This window comes from Lissotriton helveticus, chromosome 1_2, assembly GCF_964261635.1.
Source record: "Lissotriton helveticus chromosome 1_2, aLisHel1.1, whole genome shotgun sequence".
NCBI lineage: Eukaryota > Metazoa > Chordata > Amphibia > Caudata > Salamandridae > Lissotriton > Lissotriton helveticus.
In genome coordinates this window covers 145457744-145478750 of record NC_136058.1, presented here as the reverse complement: position 1 = coordinate 145478750, position 21007 = coordinate 145457744, and the positions used below count along the sequence as shown (strand labels likewise).

Here is a 21007-nt window from a genome sequence, read left to right as displayed (position 1 = left end):
TCAGGAACACATCTTCAGCACGCCTGTGCATGCGAGAGGTAAGGCCCGAGATGGGCGGCACTCTGAAGGCCGATCGATCGGTGCCCGAACAAACACAGTTTTTCAGCGGCGCTGTGATGGAAAAGCGCAATTGAGACAAACTCTACAGTCGAAAACAGAATAGGACCAAAGACTTGCACCGAACGAAGTTCAACACAGAGGCTAGGCACACAAGTCTCAACCAGACTGCGGAGAGAAAACAATCTAACAAAAGAGTCGATGCCCATGAGCAGTACCACAGAGAAGGAGTCACTTGATCATGTGATTTGAAAAATAACTTGCACAACTCTGAATTCAACACTAAATAGCAGGAGTATGCAGAGGATGTGCATCTACAGACACACATGTCATCGAACTACGGACACTGAAGCTGAACATACACCCACGGTGTAACACAAGCAGGGAAGAAATTTAAAAATAGTGCCCCAAATAACAGATAAGCAACCAAAATGTAAAGATTGAGTACTTGGTCCCTGCTCCGTGGGAGGAAATGAAAGACAAAACGGAGGGACACAGAGGCCGGACTGACCACTAGCAAGCAAGGATTTTTAAAGGACATCAAAACAAACAAATGAAAAGCAGTGGGTGGGCTGTAAGCCCAAATAGTGAATACAGCATGTCTCAAAAATACAGCACATGCGCTGCCTAGGCTCAACCTAAATAGCATGGTCACTCTAGTGGCATCTGTGGTAGAGATGTGGAATGGCACAGTTGGTGGCCAAAGCTGCAGCAGCGTTCGTGGGTAAGTGACTGATGAAAGTGACTTGAAGAATAGTGTCTGCATTCAAAATCATATGGTACAATTATTGTTGATTCCAGGATCAGCTTCTATGGATATACATTCACTCAGGCACATGATCTAGCACTATCCTTACCACAAGATTAATTTTAAACCAGAGACACTCAACAAAGAGCAGTGCATTCCTTGGAAAGTTTGGTGCAATTTTGTAAGAACCAAAGAATTCCTGTGCTACTCTGAAGTGTAGCCTCAATGAAACATTTTAAACAAAGCAGGTGCCAGCAGAAATATCTGGAGGGGTCAACTTAGGGCACGTGCTGATCTGAGGCTGGTTAGTAAACATCTGTACTCCCACAGTGTCACCTCCCTCCTTCCTATTGGCTGTACATCACCTGCAGGCGACCCTTCTGAACAACAATCTACCTTCGTTTGCAGAAGACAATATAATGGATTTCTGCTAGGAATAATTTAACAAAGATTTTCTGATAAGTGCCTTAGGACAAGCCCGATGTTTTCCACCCCAGTTACTCCACAAGACTATTTTATGCAGACTTTGCACCTGACACCTATTGGCTTACAACATGGTTTACATATGTTTGGGGTATGTAACCATTTAAAGATTAACATAGGTACTAAAGTAATGGTGTCCTGATAGTGGCAAAGTATAATTTTCCTGAACACTAGCTGAATACCCATTTGAAATAGCTACACAATACTGGTATTTAGGCAAGCTTTCTCTATTAACTTGCTTAAAAATTACTTTGATTCCATCATTGCATGTGCAAGGGTGGTTGCTGGGGCTTTGGGGAAACTACCTGCTAGAAGACAATACAAGTTCTAAATTAAAATGAAGAGTTACAAATACTGAATTGTTACTCTACAAGTGTGGAATTCTACAATGGAAGCATCTATTCAAATTTCAATTAACTGAAATGCACATTTGGAAGTGTTGGCTAAGACTGGCACAAGATACCCCTGGGTACTACTTTTAAATACCATGCAAGAACAGTGATATACTAGAACGAATCTAGTAAGTCAAACAAAAGGTCCCAGGCACGTAAATTTAAGGTCAATCTGAGGCTTTGAAGTTCAGTTTGCAAGAGGGCCACAATGCTGTGGGCAATATATCTTGGAAGAAAATAATGAATATGCTACTTACCAGTATGCATCTGTTCTTGGCATGTAGGGCTGCTAACATTCATATCTTAGCATTAGATCGCCGCCTAGTGTTGGGCTCGGATGATTGCACATTGTTGTCCTGGAAGAGTCTTCGAAGTATCCTGAGATAGGTGGCTCCTCCCCTGGACTACAGTGCGCATGGGCATCGGCTCCATCCCCAGATTGTTTTTCGCCATTGTGGCAGAAGATGGAGTGAAAGTGTAAAGGATGTCCATGCTAATGAATAAATACAATAGTATATCTGCAGCTGCGACAGGCACCGGGGAGGAGGGCGGGCGATATGAATGTTAGCAGCCCTACATGCCAAGAACAGATGCATACTGGTAAGTAGCATATTCAGTTCGAGGCATGTGGGCTGCTAAATTCATATCTTAGCATAGAATACATAGCAGTCCCTCCATCAGCGGCGGTTGCCCGTGCCAGCTGCAGAAACCTGAAAAAGTGTCTTGAGAACAGCCTGTCCTACAGCTGCTTGCTGCTTGGAGTGCACATCAACACAGTAGTGTTTTGTGAAGGTATGTGGTGTGACCCACGTGGCTGCTCTGCAAATATCCTCTAAAGGAATGTTCCCTAGGAAAGCCATGGATGCCCCCAGTTTGCGTGTGGAGTGCGCTCTGGGGGGTATTGTTAAAGTGCGCTTGGCTTTTTGATAACATATCTGGATGCACTTAACAATCCACCTGGCTATCCCTGCTTTGGAAATTGGGTTGCCTTTGTGTTGTGGTGCGAAGGCAACAAAGAGTTGTTTTGTCTTTCTAAAGGGTTGTGTTCTGTCTATGTAGTACATCAACGCCCTCCGTACATCTAAGGTATGGAGCATTCTTTCCGCCACCGTTTGCGGGTTTTGAAAGAATGCTGGTAAGTCAATAGTTTGGTTAAGATGAAACTGTGACACCACCTTAGGAAGGAATTTAGGGTTAGTGCGTAGCACTACCCTATTTGGGTGAATTTGAATGAACGGCTCTTGTATGGTGAGCGCTTGCAGCTCACTGACACGCCTCAGAGACGTAATAGCTATCAGAAAGGCCACTTTCCACGTAAGGAATTGGAGCTCACACGAGTGCAGTGGCTCAAATGGTGGCCCCATCAGTCTGGTGAGAACGACGTTGAGGTTCCACACCGGAGCTGGTGGTGTTCTTGGGGGAATGACTCTCTTCAGACCTTCAAGGAAGGCTTTAATGGCGGGCACTCTGAAGACAGAGAGGTGCTGCCTGTTCTGAAGATAAGCCGCTATGGCTGAGAGATGTATCCTAATGGAAGTGTACGCCAGATTGCACTTGTAGAGATGTAACAGATAGCAGATGATGTTGGGAATAGATGCATCTAGTGGGTTGATGTCATTGGACGTACAGTAGATGACAAAACGCTTCCACTTAGCAGCATAGCATGCTCTAGTAGTTGGTTTCCTCGCCTCCTTGATGATACTCATGCATTCTGGAGGTAGGTTAAGGTATCAAAACTCTAGGACTTCAGGAGCCAGATCGCCAGGTTGAGCTGTCGTGGATCTGGATGCTGAATGTCTCCATGGTTCTGCGTCAAAAGACTGGGCGTGAGGCGCAGTCTTTGATGCGGCACCACTGAGAGTTCGAGGAACGTGGTGTACCATGCTTGTCGTGCCCACGTTGGAGCAACCAGGACGAGAGTCATGGAGTGCTGCCTTAGCTTTCTTGCGACCAGCGGTATTAGAGGGGCTGGCGGAAAAGCGTATGCAAATTTGCCTGACCAGTTCATCCATATCGCATTCCCCTGCGACTGTGGGTGAGGGAACCTGGCGGCAAAGAGTCGGCATTTTGCGTTCTCCTTTGTTGCGAACAGGTCTATCTCCGGATGACCCCACTGCTGGAAGAACGGGTGGAGAACAGAAGGGTGTATCTCCCACTCGTGCATCTGATGGCTGTATCTGCTGAGCAGATCCGCCATCTGATTGTCCTTGCCCGGGAGGTGTTCTGCCATGAGGAAAATGTTCCTCTGAATGGCCCACTTCCACATGCTCTGAGCCAGATGAGACAGCTGTGGCGAGTGGGTGCCCCCCTGTTTCTGAATGTAGTACATCGCGGTCATGTTGTCCGTCCGGACTAGCACGACCTTGTTGCTCAGATGTACAATGAAGGACTTGAGCGCCATGAAGATTGCCATCAGTTCCAGATAGTTGATGTGCATCTTCTGTTGCTGCGTCGTCCATAGTCCCTGCACTGTGTAAGTGAGCACATGTGCTCCCCAGCCCTGGAGAGATGCGTCCGTCGTCAGGACAATCTGCGGCACGGGCTCGTGGAACAGTCGGCCCTTGCAAAGGTTGTGTGGAGTCCACCAATGCAGAGAGTCGTATGCCCGACTGGTAACCAACACTAGGTCTGTCAATTGCCCACGAGCCTGTGTCCACTGATTCGCTAAGCACTCCTGGAGCGGGCGCATATGTAACCGTGCGTGAGGGACTATGAAGATGCAGGAGGCCATCATGCCTATCAACTGCATGAACACTCTCGCTGGCAGGGAGTGTCGTGGTCTGAATCGTTGGATCAGCGACTGAATGCTGTCGATTCTGACTTGGTTTGGCTGAGCCATGGCTGTCAGGGTGTTGATCGTAGCACCCAGGAACTGCCGGACATGTGCCGGCTGAAGATGCGATTTTGGGTAATTTAGGGAGAAACCCAGATCGTGAAGAAGGTGAATTGTAGTCGACATGTCTGCGGCGCACTGTTGCTCTGACTTGGCTTGTACGAGCCAGTCGTCTAGGTAGGGGTAGACATGGATATTCTGCCTCCTGAGGTGCGCCGCCACTGTCGCTAGACACTTGGTGAACACCCTCGGGGCCGTAGTGACTCCGAAGGGTAGGACTTTGAACTGGTAGTGCCTGCCTTGAATAGTGAACCTGAGGTATTTCCTGTGTGACGGGTGTAGTGGAATGTGGAAATAAGCATCCTTGAGATCTAAGGTCGCTAAGAAGTCTCCCTGGTTTAGCAGGGGAAGAATCTGTTGTAGTGTAAGCATATGGAAATGCTCTGACAGTATGTACCGGTTGAGGGGACGTAGATCGAGAATGGGCCTGAGAGAACCGTCCTTCTTTGGAATAAGGAAGTACAGGGAATATACCCCTGTGCCTTCCTCCCCCACCGGCACGAGCTCGATTGCGCCTTTTTGCAGCATCGCCACCACTTCCTGCTGCAATAAGTGCAAGTGCTCTGCGGACATAGGCCTTTGCCTCGGTGGGATGTTGGGTGGAGTGGATGTCAGCTCTAGGCAATAACCATACTGGATTAGTTGTCGCACCCACCTGTCTGTGGTGATGTTTCTCCAGACGGGCAGGAACTGCTGCAGTCTCCCCCCGACAGGTGTTATGTGGTCGGGGGGCAGTGACAGAAAGTCACTGTTTGCTCGGAGTAGAGGTGCGGGAGCTGTTGTTTCCTCTGCCGCGACCTCTGTTGCTGTTATTCCTATAGCCTCCCTTGTTCTGTTTAGTGAACGAGGATTGCGCCCCACCTTTGGAGAACTGGGATTGTTGACCCATCTGTCCTCTGGTGACTCCACGTGCACCTGAGCGACGAAAATTGCTGCCACGAAACTGTTGGGACTGCAGGGCCCCCATAGACTTAGCAGTTTCCGTGTCCTTCTTTATTTTCTCTAGGGTGGTGTCAACATCCGGACCAAACAGACTATCAGGATTGACTGGCTGATTCAGAATTGTTGTTTGAATATCCTGCTTAAATCCTGAGATGCGTAGCCAGGCTTGCCTTCTCAGCATAACGCTAGTGTTGATAGCCCTAGCAGCTGTGTCCGCAGCGTCAAGTGCACACTTGATGGCTGCGTTTGATATTAGCTTTCCTTCCTCAATAAGCATTTTGGTGCCTTCTTGGAACTGTGGGGGCAGGTGTTGTATAACCTGTTCTAGGGTGTCGTAGTGCGCCCTATCATAACGCGCCAGGAGCGCCTGTGTATTTGCGATGCGCCAAAAGTTTGCCGCCTGTGCAGCCACCCTTTTGCCTCCTGCCTCAAGCACTTTGGACTCCTTATCCGGGGGAGGAGCTTCACCCGTTGTCTGGGAGTTGGCACGTTTCCTGGCATTGGCAACCACAAGAGAGTCCAGTGGCAATTGTCCCCGGATGTAGACGGGGTCCGCAGGTGCAGGCCTGTACTTCTTTTCAATGCGAGGGTTGACCACTCTCGCCCTCGTAGGCTCCTTAAAAATGTCCCCAGCATGTTTGAGAACACCTTTCAGCATAGGAAGTGTCTTTACTGTCCTTTCAGATATGGCAAAGGTGTCAAAAAGGAAGTCTTCCTCAACCGGGTCGGCATGCATGTCCACATCATGATTGGCTGCCGCCCGTTCAATTAGTGCATGAAATCCTGCTGAGTCCTCAGTCGGGGATGCACGTGCATTAAAGGTCTGCGGGTCTTGGCCCACACCTTGGGTGTTCTGGTCACCAGTGTCGTCGTAAGAATCTGGTTGTACATCAGGTTCATCGATAGGGAAATTGTACTGTTCATCCTCATCATATTCCTCACCCACAGAGTGTTCTGGGGAGGGAGTAGGGCTCCGTCTTGGAGGAGGCTGAATCGGTTCCGTGAGGCCTGAGGCCTCAAGGGGCACCCTCTTCTTTTTCAACGGGATGACGTAGGGGTCCACCGGCTCCGAAGTGATCTTCCGTTTATAGAGTGTCAGCTTGCCGGTGGCAGCATCGATGAAATGCTCTGAATCGTCTTCCGATTCGAGTACACGACGTGGAAGAGGGTCAGGCAGCGAGGAACCCTGTTTCGGAGCCGATTTCGTCGAAAACGCTTTCGGCGCCTCCTTAGGTGGCAAGAGAAAAAGGAGTTTCCCAGAAGGCTTAGCCGGAGCGTTCATTTGCGGCTGCGGTGATGGCATCGGAGCCGATGGAGCAAAGGCTTTCTCCCTGATTCTCTGCAGTGACTCCGCAATGGGGGACGGTACACTGCCAGTGGGTTTCGTCGCCGACAAGGATGCTTTGAGCGGTCCCTCGGATCCGACGTCCTCGCGGGCCTTGTGCGGTTTGGGCGCGGAAACCGTCTTCGGCACCTCCGAATCTTGAGGCCTGGGCGCAGACTTCTTGGGCGTAGCCTCTTTGGAGCCGACCTTGGCGGGCTTGGACGGCGCCGGAGCCGCTGATCCGTGCCGACCATCTTTCTTGGGGGCCCCTTCCTCGGGCGTCGGTTTCGATTTCGGAGCATCGGAATCGACAGACTTCCTCGGCTTCTGCGGACCGGAGGTCGACGGAGCCGACGGGGTGACGGGCACCGACTTCTTCACAGGCACGGCAGCCATCTTAGGGACACTCGAGTCCTTAGGTTTCAGTTTCGATTTCGGGTCGGCCATTTTAGGTGTTGACGACCCCGACGGTTTCAGTTTCGGTTTCGAAACAGCGTGCCCAGCAAGTGAGTCCGTAGCCGGGCCCGAAGGCGGGGCTGTGGCTTGCGGCAACGGGTCCTGGGTAAGGCCGACAGGCGATCCCGTGTCCCGGTCGGTATCCTCGTAACCTTCGGGGCAGAGCTCGTCTGCAGAGCTATCCGCCGCGGCCCCATATATCTCATCGTCGTCTCCTACCTCTTCGACGTATTCGAGGACCTGACCCGCGACTCCGTCGTCGTCTCCCGGATCCGCCTCGACCTCCGTCTGTGATGGGGAGATTTGTAGAAGGTGACCCTGGACCTCTTCTTCCGGGTCGCCGAAGATGTTCTCCGGATCTGGGGCCGCTTGCCTAGCCTCCAAGCGCACCGCGCGCCGAAGCTTGAGAGTTTTCTTGGAGCGGAACTGTGCACAGGCCTTGCACTTGCCGTCGTCGTGGTCCGGTGAAAGGCACTTGTTACACACGGGGTGTAGATCGATGTGTGGGTACTTGGACCCACAGAGCGGGCAGTATTTAAACGGGCTCCGCTCCATGTCCGTAAAGGCTTGCTGTCGTGTCGCGATGAGAAGGCCTCAAAGTTTAGAAAGCGAAGAAAACTCCGCTTATTCCGGCTTCAAGAGACGGAAGACTCGAGACCGAGCGCAGACAATACCGACGCAAGAAAATCGAGGCCTTTTGGCCGGTAAAAGATAGTATTACTTGGTTCCGACAGTAAGACGTCGAGACCACATCCGAACCCAATGGCGGAAAAAAACAATCTGGGGATGGAGCCGATGCCCATGCGCACTGTAGTCCAGGGGAGGAGCCACCTATCTCAGGATACTTCGAAGACTCTTCCAGGACAACAATGTGCAATCATCCGAGCCCAACACTAGGCGGCGATCTAATGCTAAGATATGAATTTAGCAGCCCACATGCCTCGAACTTAGGAATTTATGAAAATAACAAAGTTATGAATTAGACCAGCCATCTTGAAAAATAAATTATATTTGCAATTAAGAACTGCTGTACCATATTACAGCATGGATATTCAGTCTCATGTAACTGGAAGGTGAATGTTGTAGCTAAGGATATGTCCACCACCAAATCTGGAAGTAGTTGTGCCTTGGATGACTACCTTTGATCAAGATCTAAAGTGTCCTTTATGTCAAAAGGCCACTCAAACCCTGATTCAATGTTTTGTAATTCTGAGATAAGTTGATTGATTATCATAGACCGGTGTTACTACCAACTTTTTCAAAATGGCACGTGTAGTGTACAGGAACTTGAATATAATGAAATTTGGGTATATCCAGTTATGCTTTAAGTCAGAAAAGCTTTTTACAATATTTCACGGATTGATTAAAGGGAGTTTTTTCTACATTGTATTTTATTGTATATTTGTAGGTTTTTTTAAATGTTTACATTGCCTACATTGACAAAAACTGAACAAATAAGTACACTTGAAAAAAGAGATTATTATGATTTTATGACTTTTATATGAACTCTATCGATGCTCATCTTGGCAAGGAAATGAACTTGATAACAACATTAAGGCTTGTCAATGAAATAGAAACAGGTAGACTAGTTTACCTCACTAATTTTATCAACTGCACATTTCTCTGGTTTTTCCCCATGCCTTCTCTCTCAACCCTAATTTAATTAATTCTGTATTCCATCCTCCCCTTCCGAAAGGGCTTGGTTTTACTTTGATCAAATTCATCTGGACATTGCTTCTTTTAATTATGATTTCCTTAAACTGCAATAAATATACTACTGCTCTCAATATGTCTGAAGACAAGACAGGTGCTCAGTACTGAGGGAAGCATAATGTTTTGATCATTTTAAGAAGGCTCTTTGCTCCGGCAGTGCCAGCTTAACTTTGTCAGAGGCCTGTATTTGGTGTACTTGACTTAAGTACTTATAGGGTTTAGTGCTCTTGGAGGACGACCAAAACCTTAAAATGTAATTACTGGATTTACTGGAAAGTATAGTTAAGCTACAGGGTTGTAAAGCTTGCTAAATTGCAGAAAGACCTGCAATTTAACATGTATTTAAATACATTACAGCTTGACAGACACGTGTAACAGTATTCAGAGCCTATCTACACAAGGAATGAAGTTGTGGAGCTTCTTATGACATATGAACGGACCTGGATGAGATTTATTTGCTTTAGTTTAAAGGGAACCAGCTCTTTTACTTAATTGTTTTCACTGAATGAGGTCTAATAGCTAGTGCTGAAACATTTCTGTGTTGAACGTGGAGTACTTGATAAAAGGAAACTGCGATTAATTCCAGGTGTATTTCTCAGTTAAATTAGTAGGCCGGGTTTGCTTCATGATGCTTGCTGGATTGCACAAATTAAAGTTGTACATTTATGGACAGGTTGTCATTTTAGCTACTGTCCAGTCCCATCAGAAGAGGGGCAATTGTACCTCTAACAGGATAATGTGGGTGTCTCCATTCAAGGGATCTTAAGATTCCATTGTCAGTCAGTTCTTAAAAGAGGTTAAACAGACAAAACTGATTTTTTTAAATACAGATTAGTAATAACTATTTATACATCTGTCCAATCCCTAAGGACTATCAGTTTTAAACACACTCTGGCCGATTGTCCACCTGTCTACCAAGGGGGCTGAGGCCACTGTGGGATATCTCATTATTGCATTTGTTATATATTTTATGTATTGGTCTATTCAATGTATAGTTTATTTCCCCCTCTTAGAATTTGGTATATCCTGTTAGCGTGTTCCAGATTAGAATGTAATAATTCAAAGAAACAATGACAGTTGCGTTGGTGGAACTGTAGCTTGACTGTGGCTGGAGTTTCTTCTTTGATTGAAATACATTTCTATTTGGAACATACATCTATACTCAGTGGTGCTTATTTGAGAATAATTTCACATACAGGCTTCACAATCCTGGAAAACATCCATCTTCCAGTTTTAGCATTTTGAGAGATCTCCGCCTGCTCACGGGGTTGTCTGTGATATGAAGAAAGGTCCCGCACCTCCTTCCAGCTCTCAAGTTTTGCTGAGCAGGTTCCATATTTGAAGCTCTCACTCTGCAAACAAGGGAGTCTTCAATAGGTCAATGCGAGAGTCACTATGACCCAGTAGTCCTTAAGTGGCCAAACAGTAGTGTCAGGGGTTACAATTGACTGAGCCAGCCGAGACTCTAGCTACAGTAACCCAGCAGTTCCCCCGCCTCTAAATGGAGTGGAAGAACCACAAGGTTAGTATGGCGGAAGAACTGCTGTCTCACTGCATTCCTCCAGCTCTGCCAAACCCTAAATAGGCCCTGAGTCTGCTATTGATGCACTGATCCAGCTGGGAGGCTGCCTTTTACTCTTGAAACAGAACCGTTGAGCTTAAAGAATCTAAAATTCTGCAAAACCTGAATCATATACATGTATTTCCTAGAAACTTCAGGAGAATAGGTAGTTCTGAAAAAGCGGGATCGGAGATGGCATCTGCATTCTTCAGATGTCAACATCACTGATTATTCTGAGAAAAATGTATGAAGGAAGGCCAAAGAGCTTATTATTACATTGACCCAAGTATAACTACAATTCAATTTGAGGTCATTAATCATTCAATCGATTCCCAAAAGAACACTGCCATATAAAATTAAATTGAGAAAAGCACGAACATAAGTCCCTACATGATTGTCAAAATCTGTAGCACTCATAATGCCATAAGTGGTAAATGTATTTGGAATACGAGAACTGATTACTGTGCTTATCTTGCTGCTCTAAAACCTACTCCGTATGCAGAAGATGTTTTTCCAAGTGAATTTTACAAAGGCTCTTAAACCTTAGGTGTAGGTTAGGTACCTCAGGTTCATGAGTTTGTTGCCCACTTACTTGGTTGTTGTGCACTCAGTTGGCCAATGTGTAGGCCCAATATTCCATAATGATCTTAAAATAAGACAGTCTATGTGTGATGATGAATTAAGGATCTGGTCCAGGAATCAGGTCACATTGCATTGATACAAGAAGATGGAGCAGCATACTTAGCCCAATTTACCTGTTGAGAGTTTTGGAGGAAGTCCTGCAATTCTGTTTGGTGTGATTAACCTCTGATCCTCGGGAAACCAAGCTTCATTTATCACATTTTTTGTGGAGAAATGGATTAATCTTTGCCTTAACTCTGACACAGTAAGGCTAGTCTCTCCATTCAAAATCATGGCTGCAATACCTAGGAGAAAATAAATTTTGTTTAAATACAGTTATGCAACAGTTTTACCTTTGGCTACAAATAGAATTCTAGTTATAATGGGGCATAGGAGTGGTGTGCAAACAAATATAGTAATGACCATGCATTTTGAAAGCAAACTTGCTTTTTAATACAAGGTTGATCTTGGGAAAGAGTCAGACTTGGAAGGGGCTAGAATCCGCTCATAAAACCAATACAAATGTATTTATTTCTGGCATTTCAATTTAGTGTCTGCTCCTCAGTGATGGTTCTACTTTTTTCCTTTTTAAAGTAGAGACATTGGCTTCCTGCCCATCATCCCATCTTGGTTTGAAGGATGATTGCCTTAAACTACTTCTTGTATCTCGGTGCTGTGTTTTTCACAAACAGTTTAGGCCATACACAGGTCATGAACTGCCCCCTGTTTTGATGCCTCCGCTTCTCAATGCACAGGTCCTTTTGCTTCCTCCATACACTCCCCAGTATGTTCTACATGTGATGTCCACAGGAAATAACTACTTCTCCTGCTAAAGTCCATCCTAATCTGGCTCCTGCTATTCATCACCAAGAATCAAAGGCTAATGGTGAGAGTCCAATGAGTCTATTTTTGCGCAATACACCTTACCCTAAGACCCTGTAGAAGCCTTTATCTGTATCACTGAGGAAGCCCCAAACTTCGCTCAAATACCATTTCATGTCAAGGATGTAGTTTTGGCTCAACAATGAAGCAAAAAACCAATTGTGGTTCCCTGCAGCAGGGCTTATGTTTTCAAATTACCCGAACTACAAAAAATGCAAAAAAAGCTTCCAAGGGATGGCAAGCTGCTGAGAGGTATTGATGACAGGGCCGGACTGGCTACCGGGCAGTTTGGAACAGGGCCGGACTGACTACCGGGCAGTTTAGAATGCCGCCGAGCTGATGGCTGATTTCACTGTGGTGGGGGCTGATTTCGTTCATGGAGACCTGCGTTTGCTTCGAAATAATTAAAGCTAAACGAATTTTGTTTAGCACACGCAGGTCTCCATGAACGAAATCAGCCCCCAGCTCAGCAGCATTCCAAACTGCTTGGTAGCCAGTCCGGCCCTGTTTTGGAATGCTGCTGAGCTGGGGGCTGATTTCGTTCATGGAGACCTGCATGTGCTAAACAAAATTCGTTTAGCTTTAATTATTTCGAAGCACACGCAGGTCTCCATGAACGAAATCAGCCCCCACCACAGTGAAATCAGCCCCCAGCTCGGCAGCATTCCATACTGCTTGGTAGTCAGTCCGGTCCTGATTGATGACTAGGCTTTATTTACTGAGTGTGACCATTACCCTTATCAGGAGAACGTCAACCTTTTTAAAATACCCAAAGTCCCTACCTCCTCACACTCGCTGTAGCCGATCTGTGTTGAGCTCTGTGACATTTAAAGAACCCCTTGAAATTGCCTTGGGCTGTGTGTTGCACATTTACATGACGCGCCCTATGAAATTCTGGGGCCACTGACCACTAGTAGGCTCAGTGTCAATGAAAGCAGGTTGGCAAGGGCGACTTTCAGAGTTTTTTCTAATCCAAATTGGTGTTAAAAGCAAAACAAGTAACAGAAAACCTGCTGAGGTGGTTGGTAGACAGTTTGCTTATTAAAAAAAGAAAGAATAATGGTACCTTTGTTTTTCTTCTATGAATTCGAGCAATGCATTAGACAAAGAATATGTCAGACTTATATGGGGTGTTACTTCTTGCTACTTTGTCAAAAGCTACCTCAGTAGCGGTTAGGTGCTAGGGCAGCTGGAAAGCTGAACTGAAGATTGATTAGTCAACCAATGAGATATGAGGACAGAGACTATATGCTCAGGGAAATGGTAATGAGGATCAGAAGATGTCAACTTTAAATTTGAGAATTTTTTAGCTCCTGCTGTTGTAGCACTTCTCAGTCACTCTTTACAAATTATGTGTTCTGTCTTTTTCTTATATTCTATTCACGTAGCGGTAGCGTTCTCAGGCAACAGCCTTACTTCGCGTTGTGGAAACACTGGACCTCAGTCCGTGTGACACAGATAATGACCCCAGTTCTCATTAAATCTGTCCAGATCTCTGTACTGGGGTGAATGTATGACATTGTTCTGCATTCTGTCCATCAATTGTTGTTTTTGCATTTGTCACCCCGAGTGGGACGGGTATGCTCAGACGTGAGTCTTGTGCTCTCCACACCACTGGAGTCAAGCTATCCTGGCTGAAGACGGCTGAAAGCCAGAAACCGGTCCTAGGATGCTTGATTCCGGTCCAAGGAAGACATGGCTTGGCAGTTCGGGCTGGACTGTTCCCATGAGGCACAGGGTCAAGGCTGATTTGTATACGGCCATGTCTGAATTGGGGTGGTGTGGTGAGCAAAAAAACGATGGATTTAGGCCCAGATCTCTGTACTGGGTTGAATGTATGACATTGTTCTGCATTCTGTCCATCAACTGTTGTTTTTGCATTTGTCACCCCGAGTGGGACGGGTATGATCAGACGTGAGTCCCGTGCTCTCCACACCACTGGAGTCAAGCTATCCTGGCTGAAGACGGCTGATAGCCAGAAACCGGTCCTAGGATGCTTGATTCCGGTCCAAGGAAGACATGGCTTGGCAGTTCGGGCTGGACTGTTCCCATGAGGCACAGGGTCAAGGCTGATTTGCATATGGCCATGTCTGAATTGGGGTGGTGTGGTGAGCAAAAAAATAATGGATTTAGGCCCAGATCTCTGTACTGGGGTGAATGTATGACATTGTTCTGCATTCTGTCCATCAACTGTTGTTTTTGCATTTGTCACCTCGAGTGGGACGGGTACGCTCAGACGTGAGTCCCGTGCTCTCCACACCACTGGAGTCAAGCTATCCTGGCTGAAGACGGCTGATAGCCAGAAACCGGTCCTAGGATGCTTGACTCCGGTCCAAGGAAGACATGGCTTGGCAGTTCGGGCTGGACTGTTCCCATGAGGCACAGGGTCAAGGCTGATTTGCATATGGCAATGTCTGAATTGGGGTGGTGTGGTGAGCAAAAAAACGATGGATTTAGGCCCAGATCTCTGTACTGGGGTGAATGTATGACATTGTTCTGCATTCTGTCCATCAACTGTTGTTTTTGCATTTGTCACCCCGAGTGGGACGGGTATGCTCAGACGTGAGTCCCGTGCTCTCCACACCACTGGAGTCAAGCTATCCTGGCTGAAGACGGCTGATAGCCAGAAACCGGTCCTAGGATGCTTGATTCCGGTCCAAGGAAGACATGGCTTGGCAGTTCGGGCTGGACTGTTCCCATGAGGCACAGGGTCAAGACTGATTTGCATATGGCCATGTCTGAATTGGGGTGGTGTGGTGAGCAAAAAAACGATGGATTTAGGCCCAGATCTCTGTACTGGGGTGAATGTATGACATTGTTCTGCATTCTGTCCATCAACTGTTATTTTTGCATTTGTCACCCCGAGTGGGACGGGTATGCTCAGACGTGAGTCCCGGGCTCTTCACACCACTGGAGTCAAGCTATCCTGGCTGAAGACGGCTGATAGCCAGAAACCGGTCCTAGGATGCTTGATTCCGGTCCAAGGAAGACATGGCTTAGCAGTTCGGGCTGGACTGTTCCCATGAGGCACAGGGTCAAGGCTGATTTGCATACGGTCATGTCTGAATTGGGGTGGTGTGGTGAGCAAAAAAAAGATGGATTTAGGCCCAGATCTCTGTACTGGGGTGAATGTATGACATTGTTCTGCATTCTGTCCATCAACTGTTGTTTTTGCATTTGTCACCCCGAGTGGGACGGGTATGCTCAGACGGGAGTCTCGTGCTCTCCACACCACTGGAGTCAAGCTATCCTGGCTGAAGACAGCTGATAGCTAGAAACCGGTCCTAGGATCCTTGATTCCGGTCCAAGGAAGACATGGCTTGGCAGTTCAGGCTGGACTGTTCCCATGAGGCACAGGGTCAAGGCTGATTTGCATATGGCCATGTCTGAATTGGGGTGGTGTGGTGAGCAAAAAAAACGAGGGATTTAGGCCCAGATCTCTGTACTGGGGTGAATGTATGACATTGTTCTGCATTCTGTCCATCAACTGTTGTTTTTGCATTTGTCACCCCGAGTGGGACGGGTATGCTCAGATGTGAGTCCCGTGCTCTCCACACCACTGGAGTCAAGCTATCCTGGCTGAAGACGGCTGATAGCCAGAAACCGGTCCAAGGATGCTTGATTCCGGTCCAAGGAAGACATGGCTTGGCAGTTCGGGATGGACTGTTCCCATGAGGCACAGGGTCAAGGCTGATTTGCATATGGCCATGTCTGAATTGGGGTGGTGTGGTGAGCAAATAAAAGATGGATTTAGGCCCAGATCTCTGTACTGGGGTGAATGTATGACATTGTTCTGCATTCTGTCCATCAACTGTTGTTTTTGCATTCATCACTCTATTTACTGCTATAAAACATCCCCAACTGAAGCCTTCATTTATTACTAAGCCCTTAATTTAGTGGTAATCCAGTGCTTTTTGAAGAGATGGGGAATTACTTATCTGTAGAAGGGATACGACAGATTTATTTTGCATGTCCTGTCTTTTTACTAACACGAGTTTTCTGGTAGCAATCTGTGACAGTAATACCTTGCAGTACCCTGGTAATACCTTTCCTGCTTATAAATTGTGACAATGGTAAAAAATGATTGTTAATGCAAATTTACCACTTTCCTCTAAATGCATTGCAGAACTAGTTTCTATTCATTTAGCTCCTGTGCTCTACCAATACCCCGTGGCTATCCATAGACTAAATTCCAACTGGCTGACGACCAGGGATTAGGCAAAGGGCAGTCCATATCCATTGACAGTAGGCTGGGCTACTCTCTGGTGGCACGGAATGCCAATTCATTTAATTTGAGTCCCACCATTTAACGTACTAAAACAATATATCTTAAGTGGACTCAATAGAAACCTTTTGGAACCTGTAAACTGGAATTTCCTGTAGTTGTCATTTTCTTTCTTAAATTGCGCTAAATGTGTTTAGTTTGTGCAAAGAACTTCACCTTACTTTGTTTTGTTCACTCAGACAAAACGAAGCAAAAAAAATAATAATCAAATAAGCAAGCAATAAAAAGTAAATAATTCTCTGTAAATTATGGACATGCCTTCTAAATGTATTTTCTGAGACAGCATATATGAAATAATTACCAGCGACATGTGCTGCAGCTTGCGAGGTCCCGCTCTTTGATGTAAAACAAGTGCTGCAGTCACTGGATGCGCCTATGATGTCATCACCTGGTGCAAAGATATCGACGCAGCGACCATAGTTTGTCCCAAGTGGTCCCATATTGACCGGCTGATCCTGGAAGTTCGTTGCTCCAACTGTGATGACCTAAGTATTGTAAACGTCACAGTAGCAGTATTAGCACAGCAGCAGTGCCCAAGAGCAAACACTAATGTGTTAATAAATCTAGGCCTAATTCACAGAGTCTGGAAGACAGAGCAAGTGCTTTCTGCCCCACCCACCAAAGTGCTTATGCTAGATATGACCTACAACACTCAAAATACACTACCGGTGCCCCAAGGAGTTAGCTGTGCATTATACCACTCTGGATCTATTCCATTCGAGAACCTGAACAAGAACTACATTTTTTTTCTCAACAGCCATTCTTTCAGAAACCTAATGCCTCTGTGTTGTTAGTAACATAATCCCAAGCGCAGCCTGAACAATTCAATGCACAGCGACATCATCAGGGGGTTTGATGTCAACACTGGGGGTCTGACTCTCAAAGCCATTTTGGACTGTAAATAACAATTTACAGTTAAAAATGCCTTCATTTCCACCTGTCAGGAATTCACAGAAGAATTCCCACCACTGTAAAAGTTTCACTATAACAGATTTCTCCGGCATGTGTGCAGAAAATTCTGCAGTAGATGATCCCAAGTAAAGAGTGGGGGTTGGGTGGACAAAGGCATGGTATGCCTTGCAAGCTTGTGAATGCCAACCAGCTAAGAAGTTTGTTGACATTCATAAACGTCATTCCAACCTTTCCCACCATAGAAATGGTTGGGGTTTTATTTCTCAAAAGGCTTGAGTCCCCCCGCCCCCTTCCAGACTGGGAAGGAAAATGGATCACCTCCAAATATGGACAGGATGTAGAGGAAGGGGTTTCTCCACTGGGAAATGCTTGCCTTGTGGACAAACATACAATAGTATTGTTCAGTATCATATTGTTTATACGAGAGCTTGTGTAACATGTCATATGACATTCCCAGTAATAGGACTGGAGACTAATGTCAAAGGTATTACATCTGCATCTGTTCGTAAGGGTACTGAGAGAGGTGCAGATGTGTGCTATTTGTTGTGAATCGAGTCTTGAGAAATCGCCACTTCGAAATTAAACAATGAAAAAGTTTCAGTTCCTAAAAAAAAACACTTTGAAAATTCTGAACTAAAAAGGAAGAATTACAAAACTATGCTAAGTAAAAAGGGAACAAGGAAGTATGGGGGGTACCAGTTGTAAGTTAAAACATGTGAAAAAAGGAAAAGGAAAGTAAAAAATAATAAGATTTAAAATGGGATGAACATGATACAATAAAAAGGAGTGAAGAGGAATAACACAAGTTGTGGTTGTGGGACTGGTGTGACTCCTGTGAGGAAAAAAGACATAAGAAAGAAAACACAAAGGAAAACACCATATTAAAAATAAAAAGAAGACTCAACCTAAAGAAAAACATGAAATAAAGAAACAGAAGTAAAAATATGAGTAAAAAATGAATTTATGTGGAACATTCCATCAGGATATCATTCAGTAAGGATAAAGTGTAACTACCTCTGGTTCAGATGCAGGTGAATACAGGCAAGCGTCATCCTTGTAATTTCCCGCTGCAGCAATCATAACCACTCCGTTCCGCACCATGAGCCGACAAGCAGCGTTCATTGTGCGGCTGTAACCACCAACAAAAGGAAGCAGAACCACCAATGGGCTGTATGGCTGTTCAAGAAGGGTTTTCCTGATAAATTCTAGGCCTGTTGGGACGGTACAGAAAATCAGTTTTGAGAAGTTTACCTTATAATAATATTCTACTTGAATTGATTCTTATACATTAAATATTGATTCATAAAGAACGTGAATGTTCTACAGTACACCAGTATACATTTACAGATGGTCAACATATGGTAATACATTAAACATGTTTCTAGAAATATTGGTTTGAAGCAATCGAAGATTAATGGAAAGGGATTTATGGAAAACTTGGTACAAAAAACTGGTCTATTCTAAGTGCATCATAATAGACACACTAGTGACCTAGTTGCAATCCTTTTCTTCTCCCTAATGTCAGTGCAACACCTCAGCCCTCACTGAATGTAGCGATGATCACCCTCTAAAGTAGTGACCTATTAGAAGAGTCATCTGAAAGGTCAGAGGATTCACAGTAAAGTGTCATATGTGGAGCCTCTAACTTCTGTAGGAGCAGAAATACAGACATGTCTGGGCTTCAACCTTTCCCACAGATGAACAAGGAACTGATTTAAGGCACTGCATTCCACAGTGTCTGGTGTTTAACAGTTACGTGTGACTACCAATTACATACAACTCAGTGGTCCACTTTTAGCGGTAGGGGGTCACCTTCCAGCAAGTAGGGATGGCAATGCTGATCCCCTGGACCTAGCCCCGCAATAGTAACAAAAAAGTCATCCTTGTGGATGCAGACAGAACCATCTAGTATCCTATGTCAATTGTCTTGTGTTCAATTAGCACCCACAAATTTGCTGAGACTCTTTTGCAGTATTTGTTAGAATAGCCTTTCCTGAAGAAGCCATTTCTGACCCTGGATCCCAGTTCATGAGTGGTGGACATCGTTTGGCAGAGGGTTGTACCACCATTTAAGAACTATTTGACATCCTAAGGCAAACAGACTTTGCTATAGGTTTAATGGGACCCTCTAAAGAATACTGAGCACATTTGGCGAGAAGTATGGGGATCAGTGGAAGAAGTATATATACTACCACATGTTTGCCTAAAGGTAGGTGCCAAAGGAGTCCACTTCAATCATTTCCCCATAACAATTATACAGTACCCGACAATTCAACCAAGATGGGTTGGGAAGTAAACATTGATAACAACCTGTGGCTATTAATCACTTTATCCTAATTTTGAGGAAGCTCTAGTAGGAGTCGATGTCCTTGGCTTGCCTGATGGATGCCGATCAGAAGGTTGGTAAAATGGAATTTCCTAGTCTGGTGCTTTACAGAGAGGCAGGAGATCTTAATGATAGTTCTGGTAAGGAAGCACAAGATGGCAGCTGCCAGGGCAGTGTTATGTCCAAATGGAAAAGGACTCCACACACCTGGTGTGTAAGTTATGCCTGTTGTATTGTAGGTGGTTGGTGCTAATAGGTAAATCCTCCTGAGTGAGAGGACGAATAGAATATTTGGTTTGCGTTGCTTCCTGGACGGGAGGACGTCTCCAATTGCAGTCTTTTGAATTTTTAATAATGTAATCACTCTTCAAAGGTTTTGATTTCACATAAATGTTTTATTCATCCTTGGTCATCTGTGTTATAAAACTTTCCTCAGTGATATAACATTGTATTCCATTGATTCACATTTTAATTTCTCATGCCCAATGCATTTCGGGTCCTGCCCTTCATCAGGGGCTTATTATCTGCAAACATAAAGGACATTTCTGGTATGATACTCTGTACATCCATTTTATAAAAAAATGCATCGTGCAATATCCTGACTTTTATAGTGATTATATAGTGTATGTTCTTGACATGCTTTGTGGTGATTGTGAAAAGCAATAAAATTACCAAGTGATATATTGCGGTGGTGTTTAGTAAATCAACACCAACTTGTTATGATAACAAGAGATGTACAAGTGATGTAACTGCTGAAAGAAAAGCGGGAATCGGTTAGTGAGCTGCTAGAACAGGACACAAAAACATGGTCAAGAAGATCATTGATGCTAGTAAAATAGCATCACGAGAGAACAAGCAAGGTGCACACAGTACTGATGTGAACATGATGAAGCCTTACTAGTGTCGTACTGAAGTAGTCCTGCTGGTCTGTTAAAACAAGGGCTTGAAGAGGAAGGCATCATAACCCTTAATTTTTGACAATTGTAGCAAGGACTGTAACTTTGTTCCCTTACATTTCTTTTTAAGCTCTCTGAGATTCTCATGGCAATGTTGCTGCGTGTGAGATCTACTTTTAAGGATTTGTTTCCTAGCCATACTGGTGTAGCTTAAAGGTAAGGACCAGGATATGAGCGCTGGTGATGCAGGAATATCTCACTCTCATCCTTACCGGACCTTCCCACAGAGCGCTGATGAACATAAAGAGGGAGGGTCATATGATTTTCCAGATGGGACTCATCACCAAGTGACAAAACAAAAGATCCCCATTTCAGCTCCACCATGGAGTTTTGTAGGCATTACTAGAACATGAAGCTAAATGAAAGTGTTTAAGACTGTCTTCACTTGCTGCATGGGTCTCTTTAAGTATCAGATTGTTCTTTGGCTTGAAGAATGTTGAAAGGCCAGCTACTGCC

General features: G+C 45.3%; 1 protein-coding gene across 1 annotated transcript in view; it reads right to left on the bottom strand.

The window, feature by feature from the left end:
* Window positions 1-21007, bottom strand: part of PCSK9 (proprotein convertase subtilisin/kexin type 9) — a 184367-nt gene that overhangs the window by 61447 nt on the left and 101913 nt on the right. Inside the window, exons 6-8 of the mRNA XM_078670175.1 lie at window positions 18284-18480; window positions 16659-16842; window positions 11325-11495 (exon numbers count right to left, since the gene is read on the bottom strand). Coding sequence (XP_078526301.1) covers window positions 11325-11495; window positions 16659-16842; window positions 18284-18480 — 552 coding nt within the window. The remainder of the gene's footprint in view (window positions 1-11324; window positions 11496-16658; window positions 16843-18283; window positions 18481-21007) is intronic.